The 25,738-nt window shown below is 43.4% G+C and overlaps 1 protein-coding gene across 1 annotated transcript; it reads left to right on the top strand.

Moving 5' to 3' along the window:
• The first annotated feature begins 3,155 nt into the window (after positions 1-3,155).
• LOC124113427 (sialin-like) lies at positions 3,156-25,723 on the top strand. Its single transcript, XM_046473772.2, has 10 exons — positions 3,156-3,725; positions 10,127-10,353; positions 11,887-12,120; positions 12,941-13,028; positions 15,092-15,187; positions 16,560-16,693; positions 17,590-17,739; positions 22,179-22,311; positions 23,752-23,993; positions 25,301-25,723. The coding sequence occupies exons 1-10, from the start codon at positions 3,671-3,673 to the stop codon at positions 25,514-25,516; spliced, it is 1,575 nt and encodes a 524-aa protein (XP_046329728.2). The 5' UTR covers positions 3,156-3,670; the 3' UTR covers positions 25,517-25,723.
• The last annotated feature ends 15 nt before the right edge of the window (positions 25,724-25,738 follow it).

The raw sequence follows: 25,738 nt of genomic DNA on the forward strand, positions 1-25,738 counted from the left end.
ATTCTATCACACAACGTCCTGTGCCCTTTCATTTCTCGATGTAAACAAACTTGTACAGGATTTGTCGGAAAATCCCGAGCTATTCTGAATGTCACTTCCGAGGGCCGATAACTCTAAATGTCCACCGAGCAGCATATTAAATGAAGCGACATAAGATATCTCCACAAACTATGCAAAATATATATACACACACTGCCTTCGTTCAGAGAAGATTTTTGTGGTGAAAGTTGATGAACCGAATTCGGTTTCGGCCTACACTACATTTAAGTGTAACAAGTTTGATAACATGTTCCCACAGATGGCCATATATCCTTGGTATGATCAAGTCTTTTTGGAAATAGTATTTACGTCTAAGACGCATCCAATGAATAATATCAATGATTGGTATGTAGTAGTAGTAGTAGCAGCAGCAGCAGCAGCAATAGTAGTGGTGGTAATAGTAATAATATCAGCAGCAGTAGTAGTAGTAGTAGTAGTAGTAGTAGTAGTAGTAGTAGTAGTAGTAGTAGTAGCAGTAGTAGTAGTAGTAGTAGTAGTAGTGTGTACCTACAAAGTTTCACAACAAGGATTACCAGCTCCTCCTGCATCTCAGCTATTTCAAGATGGCGATGTTTGAGCGTCATCGGTCGAAACATAAATTTGAATAAGTTCAAACCGGGAACTATTTTCATGTAGGAGGAAGGAAAAAACATCATTTCCATCCGGCCAGACACAGTGTTGGTGCCCACACAAGTAGACAGTGACCCGTGAAGATCCGGGGTAGAATAGATCTTCAGCAACCCATGTTTGCCGTAAAAGGCGACTATGCTCGATGCTCATGATATTAATCACTGGATTGTCTGGTCCAGACTCGATTATTTACAGACCGCCGTCATATAGCGGGAACATTGCTGAGTGCGGCGTTAAACAACAAACAAACCAACCAACCGTCAAGTATACAGTTTCACAGCCTTTACCGGACTTTTAAAGTGGTGACACATGGTACAGCCGACAAAGACAAGGTACAGCTGTCACAGTTTTGTTTGTTTGTTGTTTTACGCCGCACTAAGCAATACTGTAGTTATATGACGGAGGCCTGAAAGTAATCGAGTCTGGACCAGACATTCTAGTGATTGATATTATAAGAAACGATCCACGCAGTTTAAGGTGGGACGCTGGGGTTCATGTCACCAGGTTCTGACTGCCCGATCTATTAATTATAAGTCGCCTCGTACGACAGGTAGCAGATTGTGTCACCGTCTCTGAGTTATAGTATTTTCTGCCCAGCCGTTTTTGTAATGTTATAGCACTAAATGAAGCAAGTCTAAGTTGCCCTGTGAATCTCCCATATCACCGGGGCCCCTTTTCAAATTCAGTTTGTTTTATATCAAAATTATTTGTATGTTCAGAGACTAAGCGTTAGCCCAGACAGGTATATGGTGCTATTCAAGTTGCTGGTGCTATTTTATAATACTCGAGTGAGTTTGGTCTCCGCTTTGAACAGAATCACAGTTTTGTGACGGAGTATCAACTGTAGGCGAGAGGAAACAGAGAGGTCACGCAGATGTCACTTTCCCGAGGCAAGGTAGTCAACTGACTTTAAAAGTGGAAACTGGACCTTTACAGTCAGTTACCTCCCTTGCCTCGGGAAGATGCGCAGATATGTTCAAAGTAGGTGTTAACAGACCGACGTTCATAATACAGGTGAATTTCGTATTTGAACCCTCGTCTCGCAGATCCGGGTATAGCTATGGATGACTACTCCTGTTTACGATAAACGACAAGATCTTCATCGATCAACGCACAATCTCATTAAAATCAGATCTTAGTTCTCGCTATGCTAAACAAAGCGGTAGCAAAAACTAAGATCTGATTTTAATGAGATTGATCAACGCAGGAAATATTTGGATCACGTTCTCGATAGGAGGATCGTCAAATACCGAGCAGTCCGGTCCGATGTGAGTTCACATCCGTGCCCCGATATACAGCCAATCTTCTTATCCTTCATATTGGTATTCCCCGTTTAAAGCGGCAGATTAGCTCTAGCGCCCCCATCACTGGTCAGGAGAACGGCCGGGTGTTCTAGATACCGAATCTGAGACTGGAACCCATCACCAGAGCTGTCCGCGGATCCTGGTTAAACAGTCTGTATACATGGCGGCATTATTAATATAGTAGTGTATATATGCAGTACCTCACACTTGCTGTCTGTATGCACTTTCATAATAACATTTAGATGCTCACATTTCTATCTTGTTCATATATAGTTTAGTAGTAATGTATTAATTATCAAAATAAGAATTTATACTCACCGCCAAAAGAAACATATAGAGAAGTATGTTCGTTAAGAAGAGATGTTTCCAATGTGTACCAATTAATGACTAAAATAACAATCAGTCAAGTGTTACCACAGTGTCTGAATTCTTATCACGATTTTCTTTTCGTGATTTATTAACTGGAATATATATAAAAGGACATGAGGTTCATTTCCCCCATGCTACAGGAACGGCGATTCTAAATACACTGTACGGCTTTTTCCGTGACTCTATTATAGTATCACCATATCGGCTTGACATTAGTCAAAGACGTGATACTGTTTGCATTGTAATTGTTTGTATACAATGAATCTACAGTTTGTTTGTTGTTTAACGCCGCAGTCAGCAATATTCTAGCTATGTGACGGCGGTCTGTAAATAATCGAGTCTGGACCAGACAATCCAGTGATTGACACCATGAGCATCGGTCTTCGTAAATGGATACGATGACAGACATCAACCAAGTCAGCAAGCCTTATCATGACCACCCGATCCCGTTAGTCGCCTCTTACGACAAGCATGCATGGGTTTCTGAAGACCTATTCTACACCGGATTTTCACGGGTCAGGAATCTGCAGAATGTGTAGACTCCCTGGTCAGATGAGAGAGAATTAGGGAAGAATGGGGAGTAGCACCTAATGTCAATCTTTATACTAAAATATACTTATGTAAAGAATTTGTAGAATGTTTGGGTACAATTGATTATTATTATTAAAATAATAATATTAATAAGTAGTAGTAGTAGTAGTAGTAGTAGTAGTAGTAGTAGAACATGTGAGTCCAGGTCCACTGCACAATCGACGGTCTGGTGCATGCTGTGCTTCGTGTTCATTGGTTGAAAATCGAGTGGGCGGAGCATAATCAGTGTACTATGTCGAAGTGTAAAAGGAAGATTTTGACGATTGCATCATCAAATTGCCTTCGCTAGTTCATATTTCCTGACAGAGTGACGCTTGTTTGGTTGCGGTATTCGAAAGATCACACATTTCGAGAACAGACAGCCATTTTAAACTGGATTTTGATAACGAGATCGAGGAAAAAACATCGCGACCCAGATTTGCTTGACACAATAACATTGAACACGTGGCCTTCCTGTGGATAGCAGACAACAGTACGCGAGAATTGCCTCCATACGTGTTATTGAAACTGATCATACTATATAGGATAAGTGTGTGCTTATTGTGGTCATTCTCAGTAGCTACTGGAGACGAGCGCGGGATCAGAGGGATATTTGCACAGTGAGCGAGACCGCCAGGCTTTGTGCGGACGAAATAGCCGATCGCGTTTCTCTTGCGACAAGCAAGTTCCGCTCCAATACCATAGTAACGGCGTAAAACGACTGTGGGTTAGTGTTACTCTGGCCACAACAGATCGATATGGCTAAAGGAAACGTCGAATTCACACCGGAAGGGGATATTGACAAATCTAAAGGTAAGGTTAGATTCAGACAGTGTTGAGATTGAATCGCCGGAAATCTGACCCGAATACTCCGATAAAAACACTAGGCCTACTACGCCGGATGCCCGTCTCCTAATCCACGCATATTTCTTTATCAATTATCAAATTTACCTATTGTATTTGGAGTCATGCATCAAAATTGGTTAGATCTATTTGGATTTTGTTATGTTTTGTACTTTTATTTGATTATTGTCACAATTCGTAATAGGAATGGAGTTTTTTTTATATCACCTAAATTCCAATACATGTAGGCCTATACGAGGCACTTACATGTATATATGTCTATAGTTTGGACAGTGGTTTCAAAGTCATCTTCTTCAAAAACTTGACCTGGGTAGAATAGGTCTTCAGCAACCCATGCCTGCTATAAAAGGCGACTATGCTTGTCGTAAGAGGCGACTGACGGGATCAGGTGGTCAGGCTCGCTGACTTGGTTGATGCATGTCATCGTATTCCAATTGCGTGGATCAATGCTCATGATGTCAATCACTGGATTGTCTGGTCCAGGCTCGCTTATTTTCCCACAACCGTCAGTAACTGGAATATTGCTGAATGCGGCGTTAAACAACAATAAACAAACACACTTAAAGTATCCGCGCTAGTTTAGAGCTGTCACTCACAAGGTTGTGTCTTGGGGTCCGGTTCATAGTCCATAGTCTAACTACAAGAATGCACTGGAATAGGTAGCTGTACACACAAAACATTTTTTATTGAAATAAATGGGTTATTTTTAAAATATATTTTAAATATATTTTTTAGTTATTTATTTGTTTGTTTGTCTAAAGGATCAGATAATATTTATTGCAGAAAACATTTCATTACGGAATTGATGTAATCTTTAAATGACTACATAATATGATTCATACATGCACGCACGTACGCACGCACGCACACACATACGTACGTGTTAACACAGAAATCATTTCAGGAAGATATGGATATTACAGATTTGATGATACTATACATAAAAATTCATAGGTTGATTAAGATTAACGGGTATTTATTGCTTGAAATTATAGATATTAAACATATGCAGTTGATTTTGATGGCTTTATTATTTGAGAGGACGTAGCGAAATAATTTGTTTTCATGATTGTGGACATTTATATTTTGTGTGGATAATTTTCCAAAGTGTATAGTAGGTAGTAGGTATAGTGTTTTTCATCTCCGGTTGAACACGTAGAGCATAGTCTCTGATGTAATGGTTTAGGTGGCTTATTATCTCTTCCAAGTTCTATCGTTGATTATGGTTTCTTAGTCTAGTTTAAAAAGGTGCACTCGACATTTTCTTATTTTACAGTGGACCCACTGTCAATAACACATTGTCATCCTCTGTATTGATCAGTGCATGATTAGTGAGTCCTCAGTCGATGTCCCCATAGCACTTTCAATGTACACCTGCTGCATTTTGCTGATAACAGTAGGGGCCTTGTGCCAATTCACGTGTGCTAGACCAAATTAAACCCACGGCCATGATTGATTGTCATTCTCATAAAACCAAGGCCCGTGAATGGAGACGACTGAGACGTCATTACTATTGTCTTCTCTGACGTCCGCCAGGGAGTCTTGGGAGATGTAAAGATTCTTATAATGAAGATTTATCATTTAACTTAAGCATTTATCCATGACATAAGCTTATGACATAAAAACATGTATGTCATACCCCAATGACATAAGTATGCAAATTAGATATGCAAATTAGATAACCGGAAGAGCGAGCAGTTTGATTTGAAACTATATATTATAAGTGAAGTTACACCAGAGATATAATCAGATTACACAGAATCGTTGTTGTTACCGTTATTAAAGTTTCAATTATTCTGCAAAAGTCTGTTCCAGTATTTTGTTTAAAATAATCCGAGGAACTTTTTTTCTCAGCGAATTGTTTATTTTGGTTTACATGGCTATGGAAAACATGTATCACTACGCACGATCTATACGTAAGATTTCGACAAGTTGCTGATGTTAATGTTTAATGCAATTATTCCTTAATTTGGAAGCAAAAATGTGAAAATGATAAATAGAATTCATCACTCGTGTTTTTTAATATGGGAAATATCAACCTCGTCCCGTTAATCGGTATTTGCCTCGCCAAAGGCTCGGCAAATACCGATTAACTAAGACTCGGTTGATATTTCCCATATTAAAAAACACTCGTGATGAATCCTCTATTTATTAGATCCCGTAATGTTTATCACAACCAGTTCAGTATGTTGTCAACAATATCATGACGGGAAACCAACTTAGCTATTTGCCTGAAGTAAATGACATTATTTGAAATAAATATGGCGGTAACGACTGCATGTCTGCAGGCGAGATAAAAACAAAATCTGGAGTTTTCACGGAATGCCAAGATCAAAGGATTTTTCTATTTCAGGTCAGTATTTATCAGCTCTGATCGTCGTATTTTAGTTTATGAATTGGCATGAATCCTGTAGTCCTTGTCAAACTCCTCAAAAGTTAAGGTATCAAAGGTGAGGTGAAATTGGGTTTAACGTCGCGTCCAATATTATTGAACTTATATAGCGACGTGCATGCACGTGTGTGTGGCTGCTTGTACTAGTCCGGACTGATGCCGATTTATAGTGCTAGCCCACTGAGATACCATGCCGCAGTTTAACAGAATACCCCACTCAGACACAGTATACTGACTACGAGCCGACCAGTCCTTGTTTTAGCCCCTAAATGCCGAGCGCCAGACAGGGTAACAACAAGTACTATCTTTTAACGTCTTTTGGTATGACGCGGCCGGGGATCGAACCCCGGACCTTCCGCTCTCCGGGCGGACGTTCTACCTCTAGACCACGGAGGCGGTTAAGGTATCAAAAGGACGAGTAGAAAATTGTCATTTTAAAGAGTTTTGCAATTATGTCACCATTAGAAGGACTAGTGGACTAAAAATTAGTTTCTACCGCTGATTACCATATGGGATTTCTGTGTTTTTCTTTCGTTGAGCATGTGAAAAAAACGTTTTTACAATTAACTTTTTTTGTGTGTTTGTGTTGTTCCATTTCTTGTGAGAGGGGAGGGTTTTGTGTAAAAACTTTAAGGAATTCGTATTCTTATCCTACATCGAACCTTTGAACTGTTTCATAGCTTGTAGTGGTTGGTGAACGTTGCCCGTTCATGCATCCCAGGTTTAGTCAGTGTTCATGAAGCGGAACGATGTGTCAAAAGATCGTTTCATGTCGCCAGCTTTGGTAATGGACCTGCCGTCTCAGGACAATATAACACTGTTTCAAATTGCCAACTGGCACTTTGATCCCCTGAAAAGCAACAAAAGAACCCCTTGTCCCTACTTTTCACAGGCAGGTAGTGCTCTGGAAAAACAACAACTTTGTCACTTGACTTGGCAAACCTGTCAAAGCTGAATGTTCATAAGATGTCTACATAACTATTCAAATTCAAATCAGTTATTTAAGTGTCGCGTTGTTGTACTATACAGTGGCACACGAATCTTATTTTCTTCTTAAACACTGGCAATCGAACACTAAATTGAATATAAAATGTATTCCTGTAATAAAATATACAGATTCTTTTGATAAGAGTGAAGTTAATATTATACAGAAATATATATATGTCAAATATAGTGGACTTGCATCGGACCTCATTTTGGCCACTGATGCGCCAAATTTGGAAATGCACTTCACATGTCTACTTTGCAGAAAACGTTTGAACGATTTACTGAGGCCTTGAATGTTGCAACCCTGTTGCATGGCATAAAACTGTTCTCTTAAAGACGCTGAACATCGAATGAAAAAAATATGCACCACCCTGGAATAGACGCGGGGTATTAGGACCACATGGATTAAGTATATGTATATATATACTAACTGTGCTTCATATAAAGTTCAATAAAAGAAAATAATTCTTAAATTAAATCATGCATATTTTAACATATATTCGTAAAGAATATGGATTTGCGATATACTCACGGAAGAAGTAACTGTGCTTCATATAAAGTTCAATAAAATAATTTGTTCTGAAATTAAATAATGCATCTTTTAATCCATACTCGTGAAGACATTTCGACTTTAAGGTCGTAAGTCACAGTTTGCATGAGCATGTTATTGCACGGTGCACGGTGTGTGTGAACAGCACATAATGATTGTGTAGCTGTCAGGTGCTCATAAAACACTTTTGTTAAACTGTAAATAAGACGAAGTTGCCAGACATTTTACTGTTCATGGAGACGTTACCTACAGCAGGGCAACACTCGTGACTTGCTCCGGCCGCTCGTTTACGTGTGACGTCACGTCAACACGACAACCATATTCGGAAAGTGCATCTACAGAATTGATACCAAACTATCACATTCATAGCTCGGACAATTCCTGGGTTGAGACCAATTAGTGGCAGAACCGTACGCAACCGGTTGAGGGAGCACATCATCTGACCCTGACGTCCAGCGATACACCCACCACGTTGGTTCTACGTCACCGTCGGCTACGCCTACATTGGTGTAGACAGCACCAGCGGTTCAGGAGACAAGACTGGGGCAGTAAACTGTTCACACATTAGTCCTGGTTTCATCTGGACAGCTCTGATGGTTGTGCTAGGTCTACAGGCGTTCGGGAGAACGTTTTATCGACACTTGCTTTACGTAACCTCGCCGACCCGTGAAGATCCGGGGTAGAATAGGTCTTCAGCAACCCATGCTTGCCATAATAGGCGACTATGCTTATCGTAAGAGGCGACTAACGGGATCGGGTGGTCAGGCTCGCTGACTTGTTTGATGCATGTCATCGTATCCCAATTGCGTAGATCGATGTTCATGATGTCAATCATTTGTCAATACAAAATATCATTATTGAAAAAATACTAAAGTAAAACAGCTAATTTAATAAAAAATGATCAATAATGTCGAGAGTAGTTCTGTATATAATATATACAGAACTACTCTCGACATTATTGTGTTCATTAAACTGCTTTTATTCATTATTGAATTAAAAAATGAAACAAATTATATGTGACCGTGACGTCACTTGGAGGCTGCTCCCCAGTGTCCCCCGATCACCCCAGGGTATGGACAAGTGAGGCGACCCGAGAAGGTCCGGGTTAGAATGGGACTTCACCAACCCATGCTTGCCGTAACAGGGGATGGGGGTGTAACGGCCCCATGCTTGCCGTAACAGGGGGTGGGGGTGTAACAGCCCCATGCTTGCCGTAACAGGGGATGGGGGTGTAACGGCCCCATGCTTGCCGTAACAGGGGGTGGGGGTGTAACAGCCCCATGCTTGCCGTAACAGGGGGTGGGGGTGTAACAGCCCCCATGCTTGCCGTAACAGGGGGTGGGGGTGTAACAGCCCCCATGCTTGCCGTAACAGGGGGTGGGGGTGTAACAGCCCCATGCTTGCCGTAACAGGGGATGGGGGTGTAACAGCCCCATGCTTGCCGTAACAGGGGGTGGGGGTGTAACAGCCCCATGCTTGCCGTAACAGGGGGTGGGGGTGTAACAGCCCCATGCTTGCCGTAACAGGGGGTGGGGATGTAACAGCCCCCATGCTTGCCGTAACAGGGGGCGGGGGTGTAACAGCCCCATGCTTGCCGTAACAGGGGGTGGGGATGTAACAGCCCCCATGCTTGCCGTAACAGGGGGTGGGGGTGTAACAGCCCCATGCTTGCCGTAACAGGGGGTGGGGATGTAACAGCCTCCATGCTTGCCGTAACAGGGGGTGGGGGTGTAACAGCCCCATGCTTGCCGTAACAGGGGGTTGGGATGTAACAGCCCCCATGCTTGCCGTAACAGGGGTGGGGGTGTAACAGCCCCATGCTTGCCGTAACAGGGGGTGGGGATGTAACAGCCCCCATGCTTGCCGTAACAGGGGGTGGGGGTGTAACAGCCCCATGCTTGCCGTAACAGGGGGTGGGGATGTAACAGCCCCCATGCTTGCCGTAACAGGGGGTGGGGGTGTAACAGCCCCATGCTTGCCGTAACAGGGGGTGGGGATGTAACAGCCCCCATGCTTGCCGTAACAGGGGGTGGGGGTGTAACAGCCCGATGCTTGCCGTAACAGGGGGTGGGGATGTAACAGCCCCCATGCTTGCCGTAACAGGGGGTGGGGGTGTAACAGCCCCATGCTTGCTACAGGGGATGGGGATGTAACATCCCCCATGCTTGCTACAGGGGGTGGGGGTGTAACAGCAGCTAGATTCTCCGTCATCGTGCGCAGACAAATAACCAAGCAGTAAATGTTTACCACAGACGAAGGATCTTAATTGGGACGAAGTTTGGATGGATCAGCGGAACCCTGGCCGAAATAAGGAGACGCGGACCCCGAGACCACCGTGGTACATGTGTTCCCGTAACTAGTTGGTAACAGACTATAGTTTTTAATAAAATGATTTTATTTAATTATTTTTTTATTTTACAGTTCCGTTCCTCACGTCGTCGCGAGTCGGCCTAGCTGTACTGGGATTCTTGGGCTTCATCAACGTCTATGCCCTCCGCGTCAACCTCAGTGTCGGCGTGGTCTGCATGGTCAACCAAACTTGGGTGAAGGCCAGCATAAAGAGCAACGACAGTGACAGCACGTTGGTGTCGGAGTGCGCGTCCTTCACAGCGGTAGACCCTAACGTCACGGAGTCGACGGCCCTGCGGGTGGGTAGTCAAGTAGTTAACGCCTTTTCCCCATAACGTAGAAGGTCCTTGTGGGACTATCACATGGGTGTGTTGACATATAAGGCACAGGTCACACACACACCGGGGGAAGTTACTGCAGACAGTAGGTTATTGAGGGACCGCGGAAATCTTCATTCTTCATTAGAACTTTGGGAAGTTTCTTCGTTGGGAATTTGCCCCGGTTTACATAGCTGTAAATGGGTACCCTGAACGATGAGACAGCAATGCGATTACAATACGGTGTAGCAGATAGCTTCGGTTTTACAGTTGATGCTAAAACTATTCGATCTACTAGCCCGAAAATTATGTAGATTAGTATTAGCTCGTATTACTAGACTGAATAGAATATTACTACGGCTTCGGAATAGTGGCTAAGATATGGTTGGACACTTCCAAGGGAGCTGAGAATGCAACATAAATGCACTTACCTGTTTCCGGGTAATACTGTCATTTACTATGTGTGGACTGTTATGACGGGACCCAATTTTATTGCGACCACCATAACAGGGTCTTGTGGTAGAACGTCCGCCCGGAGAACGAAAGGTCGGTGTTTCGATCACCGGCCGCATCATACCAAAATACGTTAACAGATGGTACTTGTTGTTACCCTGCCTGGCGCTCGGCATTAAGAGGCTTAAACAAGGACTGGTCGGCTCGGAGTCAGTATACTGTATCTGAGTGGGGTATTCACGTTAAACCGCGGCATGGTATCTCAGTGGGCTAGCACTATTAAATCGACATTAAGCCGGTCTAGTACAAGCAGCCACACAAACACATATGTGTATGCACGTCCCTATGTAGTGCAATAATCCTGGACGCGACGTTTAACCCTATTTCACCTCGCCTCACACAACAGAGGGCGCGGATAGCCCAGTAGTCTAAGGTCGCTGTGTGTAGCCCTATGGTTTACCTAGAGCGTATGATCGTGGTTCGAATCCAGATTCGCCCTGATTATGATCCTTAATGTTTGTCACTACAATCCCCTTGCTCATGGTTCTCACCAAGGTGGTAAACGCCTATGACCTGCTGACACGCCGTGATATATCCGTTAAACCCATGAACAGCGGCGTTACAACCAATTCAACCTCTCACTACTACAGTGGCGATCGGGTAGCCTAGTGGTTAAAGCGTTCGCTCTTCACACCGAAGACCCGGGTTTGATTCCCGACATGTGTACAATGTGTGAAGCCCATTTCTGGTGTTCCCCGCCGTGATATTGCTTGAATATTGCTAAAAGTGCCATAAAACCACACTCACTCACTCACTTACCAAATACATGCCGGTCACAGGTGACACAGTCGTCTTAGGTGCTGCAATCAATTGTGCAGGGTTGCGTCCCTTAGGCGTGCCAGAAACCTGTAAATAAATATAATGCATACAGTTATACTGAAAGTGTCATTGGTGTAAAGATTCACTCACTCACTCACTCACTCACTCACTCACTCTGCTACAAGTCGGGTGAGCCACAATCCATCCTGTGTTTTAGTGTTTTATGTGTGTTCTGAATTTCAGGATGGCAAGCTGTTATGGGACAAGACCACCCAGGGGCTGGTGTTGGGAGCCTATTTCTGGGGTTACCTCGTCTCCCAGGTTCCTGCAGGCTGGCTGGCCACAAAGTACGGGGGGAAGCGTGTGTATGGCTGGTCAATGCTTGTCTGCAGCCTTCTGACCTTTCTCACCCCCATCGTGGCCACCACCAACTACATAGCCGTCATGGCGCTTAGGATCATCCTTGGTTTGGCCTCGGTGAGTCGGGACAAAGAATGAACTTTTTAACGGTTACTGTAACGGTATTCCTGACGACACGTGTTACATTACATCATTGAATGCACCCGTGAAGATCCGGGTAGAATAGGTCTTCAGCAACCCATGCTTGATGTAAAAGGCGACTATGCTTGTCGTAAGTAGGCACTATCGGGATCGGGTGGTCAGGCTCGCTGACTTGGTTGATGCATGTCATCGTATCCCAACTGCGTGGATCGATGCTCATGATGTCAATCACTGGATTGACTGGTCCAGACGTGATTATTTACAGACCGCTGTCATAAAGCTGGAATATTGCTCATTGCGGCGTTAAACAATAAACAAACAAACATTATGCATAAATATATCTATATCCACTATCCAGTGTTACATACTTGTAGATCACAACTGAGCTATAATAGACTGTTAATCAAGTGCATCCTATGTCACTGTTTTGGACTTACCAACAGCACGTAATGTAGAGGTAATGCGAAGATGTGTCGAATAGGATAACATATGAGGTAATCATGGTGCTTTTTAAAACTTTTTGAACATAGCTGATATTGAAATAATTCTTAGGAGATGTTAATGACAGTTCAAACATATTGTGAAAAAAACATCATAGACCAGAGATGTGCTCATAGATACATTCTCTATTGCAGTTCGAAAAACAGCATTTTTCACTTATTATGGCCATTCTTATGAACGTGATCGTGCATAAGTCCAAAACGTGTACGTGGTTGATATTAAAAAAAGGTCTAGTTATCAGCCATTCGCAAATGTTTGAAGTTGTTTACTCATCAATCTCTGTTTCTCCATGCAGGGCGCGGCGTTCCCTGCGATGCACACGTTTTGGGGCAACTGGGCTCCTCCCCTCGAGAGAAGCAAGCTCACAGCATTCACATATGCAGGTGAGCGTTCTTGTCACGTGAGCAAACGCTATGTAGCAGGGCGTGGAATCATCCCACAGATGACATCCTTACCTTGTCAGCCTGCTGACGCGGTTAACCTCTTTAGTCATGTGGACAAGGCGTCCGACCTCTGATAAGAAGGTCCGTGGTTCGAATCCCATCACGGGACTCGGAAATTTTATGGCCGCTCCAGCTCTTGATCGAAGGAGGGGTCCACCGACCCAACATAAATATGCCAAATTGTATTGTTTTTCATCCCAGATTCAATTAAAGAAAATTCAATGATAATCAAGACGTTCAAATTAGAGCCAAATGGGAAGGGAGACAACTCTTTAACTTGTCCAAGTTTTCCAACACGTGTTTCTGCCGCATGAAACAGTACAAATAACATCGGAGGACAGATGAATTGGTTCAAAAGATACGTCACTGGGATCATAAAACAATTCACAGAAACTCGTAATTTTGAAGGTGTTATTAAAGAAGCTGTTTATCATTTATTTGTCAGGGGCACTCTGTTGCACAGGAAAATGCGGACATTTCTCAGTCTTGCCAATCAATTCCATTTCGATCTTTCGACTCTTTAGCAAATAGATTTGCGTACCCTATTGACCCTCCTAGGCATTTTGACAGCATTGTCTTGCGCTGAGCCGGTCACCACATTCGAGTCACACCCAGACTTGTCGTAGGATGAAGTCGGCAGTTTACGGCCACGTGGTTATAGACGTACGGGAAGTGCCGAGGTAGCAAAGGTCCGTAAAACTCCCCCAATGAAAGAAAAGCCACCAGTGGCGATTATTCATCTCTGTGACCGATGTCTATATTTAGAACGGAATCTAAACTTTCTATGTCCGGTATTATCTAGGAAACGGAGACACGGATAAAAGTCTTCTATTGCAGAGCAAATACACGACCATTCAGTCAGACACTTTTACTGAAACGTGTGGACACTTTATACACTTATGGGGGATATATTCCGCAGTGTCGCTTCCCTGGCAACTCTTTATATAACCATCATTCCAGGAGTTAGACAAAATTATTGCTTTTCCTGAAGGAAATTACAAAATACATCCATTAATATTAGATAACAAGCCGTGTTGTTTTTACTTTGACCGACGTCTTTATGATCTTCTAAACCAGTATGGAACGCGTACAAGGTTTTTTGTAGCTATGCTCCCTGGCCACTGGAACCTGTACGGTAGAGGAGCTCCCCGCACGTTACTATTGCGGTAATTGTACATAGATTGCAGTGGGTGCACTATTGGATGGATCTGTTGCCATGGCGACCACCAACTTCCACGCAGGTTCTGCTGTAAATTCACTAACGGCCTCAGTGTAGACTGTGTAGCAGTTACTCTATACAATGTTTACTCAATAAATTGTTGGGTTTTTTCGAGATATGGTTAATCCAGATCTGAAGAAAATATCTCCAGAAGGTGAATTCCATTGTGACGTAATTAGGTCATGTGCTACTTCAGAGACCGAGCAGTTCCAATTCTTGAAAATAATAATTTGATAAATATCTTTAGTAGCTTCATAATGTAACTTGTTGATGCCACACTGATGGAGATATCTTGTTTTTAACAATCGAATAACCAGCTTTGTGATATTTGCTTTTTGTCAGTATTTTGTCACTCTTTTAGTATTACTCTGATACCTCTCCATTCGTTTGGCTCATATATTCTGTCATTGTGAAAGAAACGCTTTTCAAACGCTGGAGATCTTAAGTATCTAACGAGATTTATCGATGTAATATTAAAGCTTTAAGGAAACACAGAACAGAAGATATAATATAGTTATGCACGACATGCTGTCATCTTGGCCTATAATAATTGATATTATGTGTACATGCTTATCATTTGTTCTCTGTTGCCAGGGGTTCGAAGAGAAGTAGAATGTTTCAAACTTAAAACAGACTCTGTAACAAAGTATGATAGGGCATAAAACATCACCTGTTACAATACACTGTAAATGAATGCGTTAGAAGTGGTGTTCATTATTGTTCATTAATGTTCTTGCTAACTTACATATATATAAATATATCACCGTCAGCTCTCGTTTTCCAGGTGCGCAAGTCGGCAACGTTGTAACATTCCCACTCGCCGGATTCCTGTGTAAATATGGCTTTGCTGGGGGATGGCCTTCTATATTTTACGTTCTCGGTGAGTTGTGACGTGCAAAGGAATTAACTTTACAATATACTTTTTTCCACTGGTGACATTCTTATATATGATTCCGTATAACTCCACTTGGAGTGTCATATGGTGCCTTGGGTGTTATGACTTGTATCTACTCGGGCAGTTATAGTTAATACCCATATGCGCTCAGGGGGGTCGGGCAACACTCAAAGATAGGGTTGTTGTCCGTGGGGGATTGTTAATATGGTTATCATGGGTGGTTCCGATTTATGGCAGGACTCGGCCGGCGGACACTGTTTGATTATTAATTAATAAATATGTGATTCATTATTCATGTTTAATTCTGGTCAGTGTTTTTGGTTTATTTGAATCATGTAAGTGCGCTGGCATAAAGACCGTCGTCACACATTGGAGAGGAGCGGTATAATGAAACTAGTGCAACTGTCAGTAGGGAAGATTGTGGGTTTAACTGTAGGACGGGTTGAACAACCAGGCTGTTTGCTGATAACACATCCAACCGTCAGTGAAAACGGGATCTTGAAGTCTTTGTCATCGTTGATATACCCCTGTTGAGATTTCGAATCAGAGCATGTCCACAATACCAAACGCAGTTGGAGGAGTCGCTTGAAATGAGAATCGGGCGGTCATGGTCTGTGATTGATAGTCTGGTACCGAGCCCTGGTGATGGCGTGGGACGTTGATCGTACTGATGGCTACTGGTTTGTCTGGTCCAGACAAGGCGCAAACCTGCCACAGTCGGGTCATATATAACATAATATGTACTTGAGTGAGTTGTGTTTTACGCCGCTTTGAGCACTTTTCCTGTTACTTCACTGCTTACCCGTGAAGATCCAGGGTAGAATAGGTCTTCAGCAACCCATGCTTGCCGTAAAAGGCGACTATGCTTGTGGTAAGAGGCGAATAACGTGATCGGGTGGTCAGGCGCGCTGACTTGGTTGATGCATGTCGTATCCTATTTTCGTGGATCGATGCTCATGTTGTCAATCACTAGATTGTCTGGTCCAGATTTGATTATTTACAGACCGCCGTCCTATGGTTGGAATATTGCTGAGAGCGGCTTTAAACAACAAACAAAACAAAACATCACTGCTTGTCAGCCTAATGGGTTAGATAAACCAAGCCAGATGCAGACCTGGGATATGTAGGATCCTTTCACGCCTAAGGGACGCAACTCATTAGAAGACTGACACTCTCACTTGGTGCTACAGTCCCATTCAGCCTCGTTACCATCCAAGGCTACAGGGGAGTCTCCTCAAACCGATTATACATACAGGCATTTAACATTAGCTCTTCGAAGATATAATTGTGTCCTACATTGACGACATTTTTGTAGCATGTTTTGTATCATTATTCACAATCAATATTGACACTGTAGGTGCGATGTCTTTGGTATGGTTCTTTCTGTGGATGTTCTTTGTGAGCGACACCCCCGCCCAGCATAAGCGGATATCGGGGAACGAGAGGCGCTACATTGAACATACCCTCCGGGACAGCGTCAGGTCACACAAGGTGAGGTCCCCCCTCCCCCCCCGATAGTGGAAGTACGATGTTGAATGAAGTCTTTGATAGGCATTTAGAAGATGGGAGATCATGAATACGTTTGTTTATTTTTTTTATTTTTTATTTTTTTTATTGTAAAAAAAGAAGAAGTTGCTCTCCATAGAAAGGTGTCATGTAGTATTCGATGTTTGACATCATATTCATGATGGGTACACTGCCATTTATTTACAGAACGCCACTCATACATACAGCAGAAAGCTGGGGCAGTTATCACAAATGTGTTGCCATCCTCTCTTTATCAAGGGCTGTTCCACAAAGCGATCTTAGCGCTAAGCGCTAACTCCCACTCATTTACATAGACCTACGGTAGTCGTACCGCTAAAATCGCTTTGTGGAACGGGTTCCAGGGCTCACACTTCGGTAAACCTACAATAAATCATCTCCTCGAGGCATGGGCCTCCACTGGCCTATTTATCTAGCTCAGCTTTGATGTAGGCTAATTGACATGCTTGCCACGGGAATATGATAAAAAGTACGTTGGTGTAGGTTTGCCAACATGCGACGCCTGGAAATATTGAGGATGCGGCGTTATAAGAAAATATGATGTGTCATAATGTACTCAAGATGTCGCAGCGCAAACTCTGTAGTGAACAAGCACCGGGGATTTTATTAAAAGGTGTTATCGCCCTTTTGGACTAAAATATCGCCCATTACAATTGGTAGTTTAGTTGTGAAAGAATTCGCTTCTAATATTCAAAACTTGCTCATCAAAATGGTACAGTGTGTGATATTGTTAACACTTATGGTATCATGTAGCCGCACTGGCTCTGTCACCGGTTGCTGAGACAAGATCTGTCCACATCTTAGTTGAACCAGCATCTGACCATTGAGTCGTTGTGTTTCAGAAGTTGAACGTCCCGTGGAAGAGCATAGCGCTGTCACTACCATCCTACGCCATCATCGTGAGCAACATCACGTCGGACTGGGGAGCCTACACCCTCCTCACAAACATCCCCACCTACATGAACGAGGTCCTCAAGTTTGACATTGCTGCAGTGAGTGGGAATAACATCATTTCATTTATATTGTGTATATCATTCGTCACTTCCATTGGTCACCACTCGCCCCATTCCGTAACCTGCACCGTGTCCGGGAATGACAGCGTTGGCCATCAAAACCATTCGTACCTTTCCGTAACCTGCACCCTGTCCGTGAATGACACGAGTTGGTCGTCACTACCATCGTCCCTTTCCGTAACTTGCACCTTGTCCCGGAATGAGACGAGGTGGTCGTAACTACCATTAGGCGAGTCTATACTAAAGTACTAAACCAGATCTTAGTCCCGCCACCGCTAATTAAAGAGGATAACCCATTACGCGTCACGTCAGAGGGACCTGCTTCTCCACACACACACACCAGATGCATGCAGATTTCGGTTGATTGCAGGATTTGCACAGCATGTGCACCACTAACTCGTTGTCATCAGATATTTTACAAATCTTTTCAAGTTTTTAATCAAGGTGCTCACGAGATTTGATGCAGTTCGCGATGTAAGACCCGTTTTGTCACAATATAGATTTTGATTGTCCATCATATCGTCTTGACTGGGCGCCGCCATTTTGTTTGCAAGTGATACGAGAGGTGGAATCTGATTGGTCCATAGGAGAGGCATAGAAGGGATTTAACTCTTAACAGCCACTAGTGGCGCTACGATCGAGCCCAGGAATTCCAGCCTAGTTCGGCAAGGGTGGAAACTGGACTTTTAAAGTCAGTTAACTCCCTTGCCTCGGGAAGATGTGGAAAGTAGATTTTCGGTATCACTGGTACTCACCTCCTGCGGCCTCATACATAACTGATCACTGAATGTTTAACGCTACTCTAAACTTCAACATATGCTCACTGCCAATTAAACGCGAACCATAGAAACACATAGAGAAGTAGGTACGTTTAGAAGAGACGTTTCCAATGTGTACCACTTAATGACAGAACTTACAATCAGTCAAAAGTACCACAGAGTGTCTTTATTCTTATCACAATATGCTGCACGTGATTTCCAAATTTTACATGCTGATCCTGCACGAGACAAATGGTGCATCACAAGTCATGGAGCTATGATGTCACATGTGATGCGTTCATGAGCGTCGGACCACACAACATACTAGTGTGTTCGTTTGTGCATCGAACCAGTCTAATATCACTTGAATATGAGTTTGTTTGTTTGTTGCTGTTTAACGCCGCACTCAGCAATATTCCAGCTATATGACAGCGGTCAGTAAATAATTGAGTCTGGACAAGTCAATCCAGTGATTGATATCATGAGCATCGATCCACGCAATTGGGATCGTTGTCATGCTTCAACCAAGTCAGGGAGCCTGACCACCCAATCCCGCTAGTCGCCTTTTTCGACAAGCATAGTCGCCTTTTGCGGCAAACATGGGTTGCTGAAGACCTATTCTACCCCGGATCTTCACGGGTCCGGCGGCCTGTAAATAATCGAGTCTGGACCAGACAATCCAGTGATTGACATCTTGAGCATCGATTCACGCAATTTGAATCTATGACATGAGTAAGTCTTCATATATTATTCAACATGTACGGTATTCGCGTTTCTTTTGACGGTGAGTATATTTTGATGTTTAACCATCGATGTGAAATGTTGTTTAGGAAACATTGTTTATACAGGTGAGCTTCAGTGTAATTCACAATAATATTTACAAACATTTATTTCGGTATATTACTTATATTACTACTTCGCCAACAATATTGATGTATTTATACAACATTAATTGCATCGCTATTGCCAATGAACAGATGGCACATGCAATTATTCTTTTATGCTTCTAATAGAATCTAGCGTTATTGTATTGATGTGGCCGTTGTCATCTCATACCAGATGTTTGTAATTATATTTTGTTAACTTTATTGTACAATACAGCCGACCTAGCAGTTCCCAGTAAATGTCACGCTTGTAAATACCTTTATTGTAATAACACAGATTGCTCGTATAATTAACCGGAAGTAACTGACATACCAACATCCATCTTGCCCGTACCACCGATATTTCAAAGTAGGTTGGTCAATGAGTGAGTGAGTATGGTTTTACGCCTCTTTTAGCAATATTCCGTGTAATTAACCGGAAGTAACTGACAAACCAACATTCATCCTGCCTGTACCACCGATATTTCAAAGAAGGTTGGTCAGTGAGTGAGTATGGTTTTACGCCGCTTTTAGCAATATTCCCGTAACATCACGGCGGGGGACACCGCCAGAAATGGGCATCACACATTGTACCCTTGTGGGGAATCGAACCCGGGTCTTCGGCGTGACGAGCGAGCGCTTTAACCACTAGGTTACCCCACCGCCCCAGGGACTCAGAATAGGTACCCAATCACCCATGCTGGCCGCGAGAGGCGACGTTTTGTTTCTTTGTTTGTTTGTTTGTTGTTTAACGCCGCACTCAGCAATATTCCAGCTATATGACGGCGGTCTGTAAATAATCCGAGTCTGGACCAGACAATCCAGTGATTGACATAATGAACACCGATCTACGCAATTGGAATACGATGACATGCATCAACCAAGTCAGCAAGTCTGACCACCCGATCCCGTTAGTTGCCTGGGGGGGGGGGGGGGGGGGGAGAGAGATTCGACCTGTCTGTCAGCACCATACCCCACTGGTGGTTTCAAAGTAATAAAACCCAACAACCTGCGTCACCTCTGATTACCGCCCTCCATTAAGCTGACACACCAATATAAAACCCAAATACTGTTCCAAGCGGCGTTAAACCAACCTCACTCACTCACATGAGCTACACGGAGTATATATATATTAGATATCCACGAATCTCGTCTAATCTACGTCAGCGATTTATCCTCAACACATGTAGTTAGATATTCCTTGACATATTTGTTGTTTTTTACTTCACCACACCTGTTTGTCTCAGAGCAGATATTTGATATACAAATCTGCCCATGTATTAGCTAACACCGACCGTCCTTGAGACAACCACTGTGAATATTGTAAGACTTTGTCGCATCGTTGAGCGTTTCAATGTGATGGCTTAATGTCCACACTAGTGTAGGCCTCAACCAGATTGAGCATATATTTAGTTCGAAGTCAGGTCATGTTGCGTCATTTAATATATTCCGCCTGAAAGGTCGCTTTTTCCCGCCTCGTTTTGCGAGTGTTTTCGACAGGGCAAGTGATTGTGTAGCACTTGAGCACCACAGTTGCAACCTGTGATACTCCCAATACCTGTCAATCAAACTGATTGAATGCTATATTCCTTTAAAGCCTGGAGTGTAATTTCGGGCCATGCTCCACGTCACTGAAAACCTGTTGCCGTCGGTTGCATCATCCGTGCACAGTGCATGCAGTCCGAGTTAATATCGAGTTTTGTGCACGTCACATTAATAACGCATGTGTTAACCTTGCTCCGCCGTGTAATCAGTACACAGGGAAACAGCTCTGAATCATGCAATGTAACTATGAACCAGCTGTCTGGTGTCGGGAGTGACGGAGTCAGTATACTTGTATTCTGTTTACATTTGAGCAATAATCAAGTCATATCTCGACAGGGATGTCTGCAATATTGTCATTCATTGTATATTAGACTTACGCTAAGTCCCAGAAATAATTATCGCACTTAAGAATAGATCTATCTACAAATTAAAAGTTAATTCCCAACACGGATGCAAAAGGTGAAGCCCATTTCTGGTGTCCCTTGCCGTGATACTGCTGGAATGTTACTAAAAGCGGCATAAAACCACATTCAATCCCAAGATCACTTTCAGCATCCAGCTACCCACAGCGCCTGACATATGTTTTGGTTTTAGAAGAGTGAGTGAGTGTCACTGAGTGAGTTTGATTTCACGCCGCTTTAAGGAATATGCAGCAATATCACGGTGGGGGACTCTAGAAATGGGCTTCACACACTGTACCCATGTCGGGAATCGATCCACGATCTTCGGCGTGACGAGCGAACGCTTTAACCACTAGGCTATTAGAAGAAGTGGACTCTACAAAGTGTTGTCATAAATAATGGCTGCTAGCGACCTAACGGGGTCATATTGAGTGATTGAGTTGAGCATTACAAGACTTTATTCCAGCAATAGGGGCGGTCGGGTAGCCTAGTGGTTAAAGCGTTCGCGCGTCACGCCGAATACCTGGGTTCGATTCCCGACAAGGGTACAATGTGTTTCTGGTGTCCCCCGCCGTTATATTGCTGGAATTTTGCTAAAAGCAGCGTAAAACCATACTCAGTCAGTCAGTCAGTCAGTCAAGGTTAATCTGCAACAATCACCACGGGGAACACCAGAAATGGGCTTCACATATTGTACCCATGTGGGGTGGGGAATCGAACCCGTGTCTCACTAGACTGGCGCACGTACACGCACACGCACGCACACACACACGCACACACACACACACGTGCAAAGTGTTGTCACACACGCAGTAAATATTGATATCACTATTCGGACGTGTTTGTTTCAGAACGGCCTGTACTCTGCCCTCCCGTATATTGTGTTCTGGGTAATAATTAACCTGGCCGGGTGGTTGGCGGACTTCGTGAGGAGACGGAGCATCTTCACCACCACCAACACCAGGAAGATCTTCGACTCTTTCGGTGAGTGATTACATCATCTCTTTCACTAACACGACCCCAGCGCCACGGCCGTCGCATGTCAAATGACGGTACTCACCTCATCCGTCATATTGTTACTCCAACAAGTGTTAACACATCCTATGTGGATGTTTCAAAGGGAATTAATTTTCTTTTTTCTTACATTGAACTTTTGAACCTTCCCTCATAAGTTGCGCGGAACGTACCTCCTCACTGAAACTCTGTTCAAAGCGGTATTGACCCAATTTGCACTTGCTAAAGGTTCATTCAGGCTTGAGGGACGGTTTGGGTAGCCTTGTGGTTTAAGCGTTTGCTCGTCACGCCGAATACCCGGGTTCGATTCCCGACATTGGTACAATGTGTGAAGCCCATTTCTGGTGTCCCCCGCCGTAATATTGCAGGAATATTGCTAAAAGCGGCGTAAAACCATACTCACTCGTTCAAACATCACAAATAAGCTTGAAAAGCCTTGTATTTGTACGAAATGATATTTACTTGTTAATAAAATTATTAAGATTTACAAGCGACTTAATTTAGTTTATTTGTTGGGAGTGAAAATATATCTTGTTGGAAAATGTGTGATATTCATACTGCGACTAATATATAATATGCTATGCTCTCCACTAACGGGATCGGGAGGTCAGGCTCGCTGGCTTGGTTGATGCATGTCATCGTATCCCAATTGAGTGGATCGATGTTCATGATGTCAATCACTGGATTGTCTGGTCCAAGCTCGATTATTTACAGATCGCCGTCATATGGCTGGAATATTGCTGGATATGAGTGGATATCGCAGGACTGTGAACATATATATTGTTTTATGGACTTGGAGATGTATTGACATTGTTGTACAACATTGTAGTCAAACAGATGAACAATTCTGTGTTTTTGAACCATTATGCGTCATATTAATTACTATTTGAAACTGAACTCTATATAACCTCATGCTTTAATAAGGATCTTGTAAAAGTTTTGGCGAAATTTCGATGTTTAGCACATGGTTTAAAAGTACAAAAACATCGCTTTAGCAAACAGTTTATACAACCTGAATTAATGTTCTGTGATAATTGTGATTTATTAGGATTAGAAGATGAATATCATTTTGCACGTATTACGAGAAAAGCAGAGATAGTTTATTTCATCAATATTTTCATCACTGCCCATCGAGACATAAGCTGCCTCCCCGATGTCCCCCCCAAAATGTTAATGTTATAAGAGGTTTTGCTCTCTATCTGAAGATAAATTTGCCAGTTTACCGTTAAAAAGAAGCGTTAATCTGTTTTAAAAACACAGTTTTATTTATAGATATATACTTTTATATTTAGAAATTACGTAATACACCCACATGCCACTATCGTACGCATGTTATATGACAAAAATTGTACACATGGCTACGAGGCCTGCAATACTGACTCAACTCTCTCTCTCTCCTGTTCTGTGCAGGCAAAGTGATTCCGGCGGTGATGTTGGTGGGCCTAGGGTATGTGGACTGCTCTCAGCCGGCCTTGGCAATCACCCTGCTGGTCCTGGGTGTGTCCCTCACCGGCTTCCAGTTCTCCGGCTTCATCGTCAACCATGTCGACATCGCCCCCGCATACGCCGGCATCCTGTTCGGCATCTCCAACTCTATAGCTGCCGTCACAGGGTTCATCTCACCCGTGGTAGTCGGAGTCATTACATCAGAGGTAGGTGATGATGTTGTTGCTGTTGATGTTTTTGTTGTGGTGGTGGTAATACTACCATGGTAGATGACGTTGTTCTTGGTGTTTGTGGTGGTAGTGTTGTTGGTGGTGGTGTTAGTGTTGTTGCTGGTGGTGGTGGTTTGTGATGGTGTTGTTGTTGTTGGTGGTGTTGTTGTTGCTGTCGGTGGTGGTGTTGTTGCTGTCGGTGGTGGTGGTGATGTTGGTTGGTGGTGGTGGTGCTGTTTATGTTGGTTGGTGGTGTTGTTTTTGCTGTTGGTGGTGATGTTGGTTGTTGCTGCTGTTGGTGGTGGTGGTGTTTTTGATGTTTGTTGGTGGTGGTGTTGTTGCTGTTGGTGGTGGTGGTGTTGATGTTGGTTGTTGGTGTTGTTGTTGCTGTTGATGTTGTTGGTGTTTATGTTGGTTGGTGGTGGTGTTGTTGTTGTTGGTGGTGGTGTTGTTGACGTTGGTGGTGTTGATCGTGGTTGCTGGTGGTGTTGTTGGTGCTGCTGTTGTTGGTGGTGGTGTTGATGTTGGTTGGTGGTGGTGTTGTTGCTGTTGTTGGTGGTGGTGTTGATGTTGGTTGGTGGTGGTGTTGTTGTTGCTGTTGTTGATATTGGTTGGTGGTGGTGGTGTTGTTGCTGTTGTTTGTGGTGGTGGGAATACAGCCATGAATCAAGATGAGACAGCTGTGACATGACGGGGAACTGTATGTTTGAGTTCAGTATAGGGGCGACCCGTGAAGATCCGGGATAGAATAGGTCTTCAGCAACCCATGCTTGCTGTAAAAGGCGACTATGCTTGTCGTAAGAGGCGACTAACGGGATCGGGTGGTCAGGCTCGCTGGTTTGGTGGATGCATGTCATCGTATCCAAATTGTGTGGATCGATGCTTATGATATCAGTCACTGGATTGTGTGGTCCGGACTCGATTATTTACAGACCGCCGTCATATAGCTGGAATATTTCTGAGTGCGGCGTTAAACAACAAACAGTATCGGGGTACTGATGCATCGGTGAATCCTTTCTGCCAAGGATGTTATATTTAAACATGGACCTTGTTTCATAAAAACTCATATTAATTCGGGAGAAACATAGATATAGTATGTCATGCACGTCTCCTAACGAGGGTCGGGTAATCAGACTGACACTGTGTCAACGTGTCCCGATGGCGTGCGTCGTTTCTCATGCTTTCGATCACTTGTTTATCTGAACCATACTTTACAGGTCATCGGGACGTAGCTGTCATATTCCGACTGCGGCGTTGAACAAAATTCACTACACTCATCATGACTTAAACATTTCTTGTTGCAGAGCCAGACTCGGGCGGAGTGGCAAGTTGTTTTCTACATCGCAGCGGCTATGTACGGATTCGGCGCCATCTTTTATGTCATCTTTGCATCTGGGGAACTACAACCCTGGGCACGTGAGGAAAGTGAAGAGGAGGAGAAAATGGCGGTTGAGATGGAGACGAAGGGGGGTCACAGGGATGGGGCCGCTGATGGAATGTTAGCCGACATCAAATATTGATATTGGAAAATTGTATGTAACATCAATTGTTATATAAATAGTATACTACTCTGCTTTTGATTGGGATACGTGAGATATTTCGCTGTATTCGCCTATACAGGTTATAGCAATCAGACTGGTGTGTATACTCTAGGAATATCCCTACAAAAGCTGAGTAGTATAGACCCGCGTTATATCGATATAAGGGGGGCATTGTCTCTGTTATACATTGGGGGGGGGGGG

This window comes from Haliotis rufescens, unplaced genomic scaffold, assembly GCF_023055435.1.
Source record: "Haliotis rufescens isolate VD_foot unplaced genomic scaffold, xgHalRufe1.0.p SCAF_27, whole genome shotgun sequence".
NCBI classification, from domain to species: Eukaryota; Metazoa; Mollusca; class Gastropoda; order Lepetellida; family Haliotidae; genus Haliotis; species Haliotis rufescens.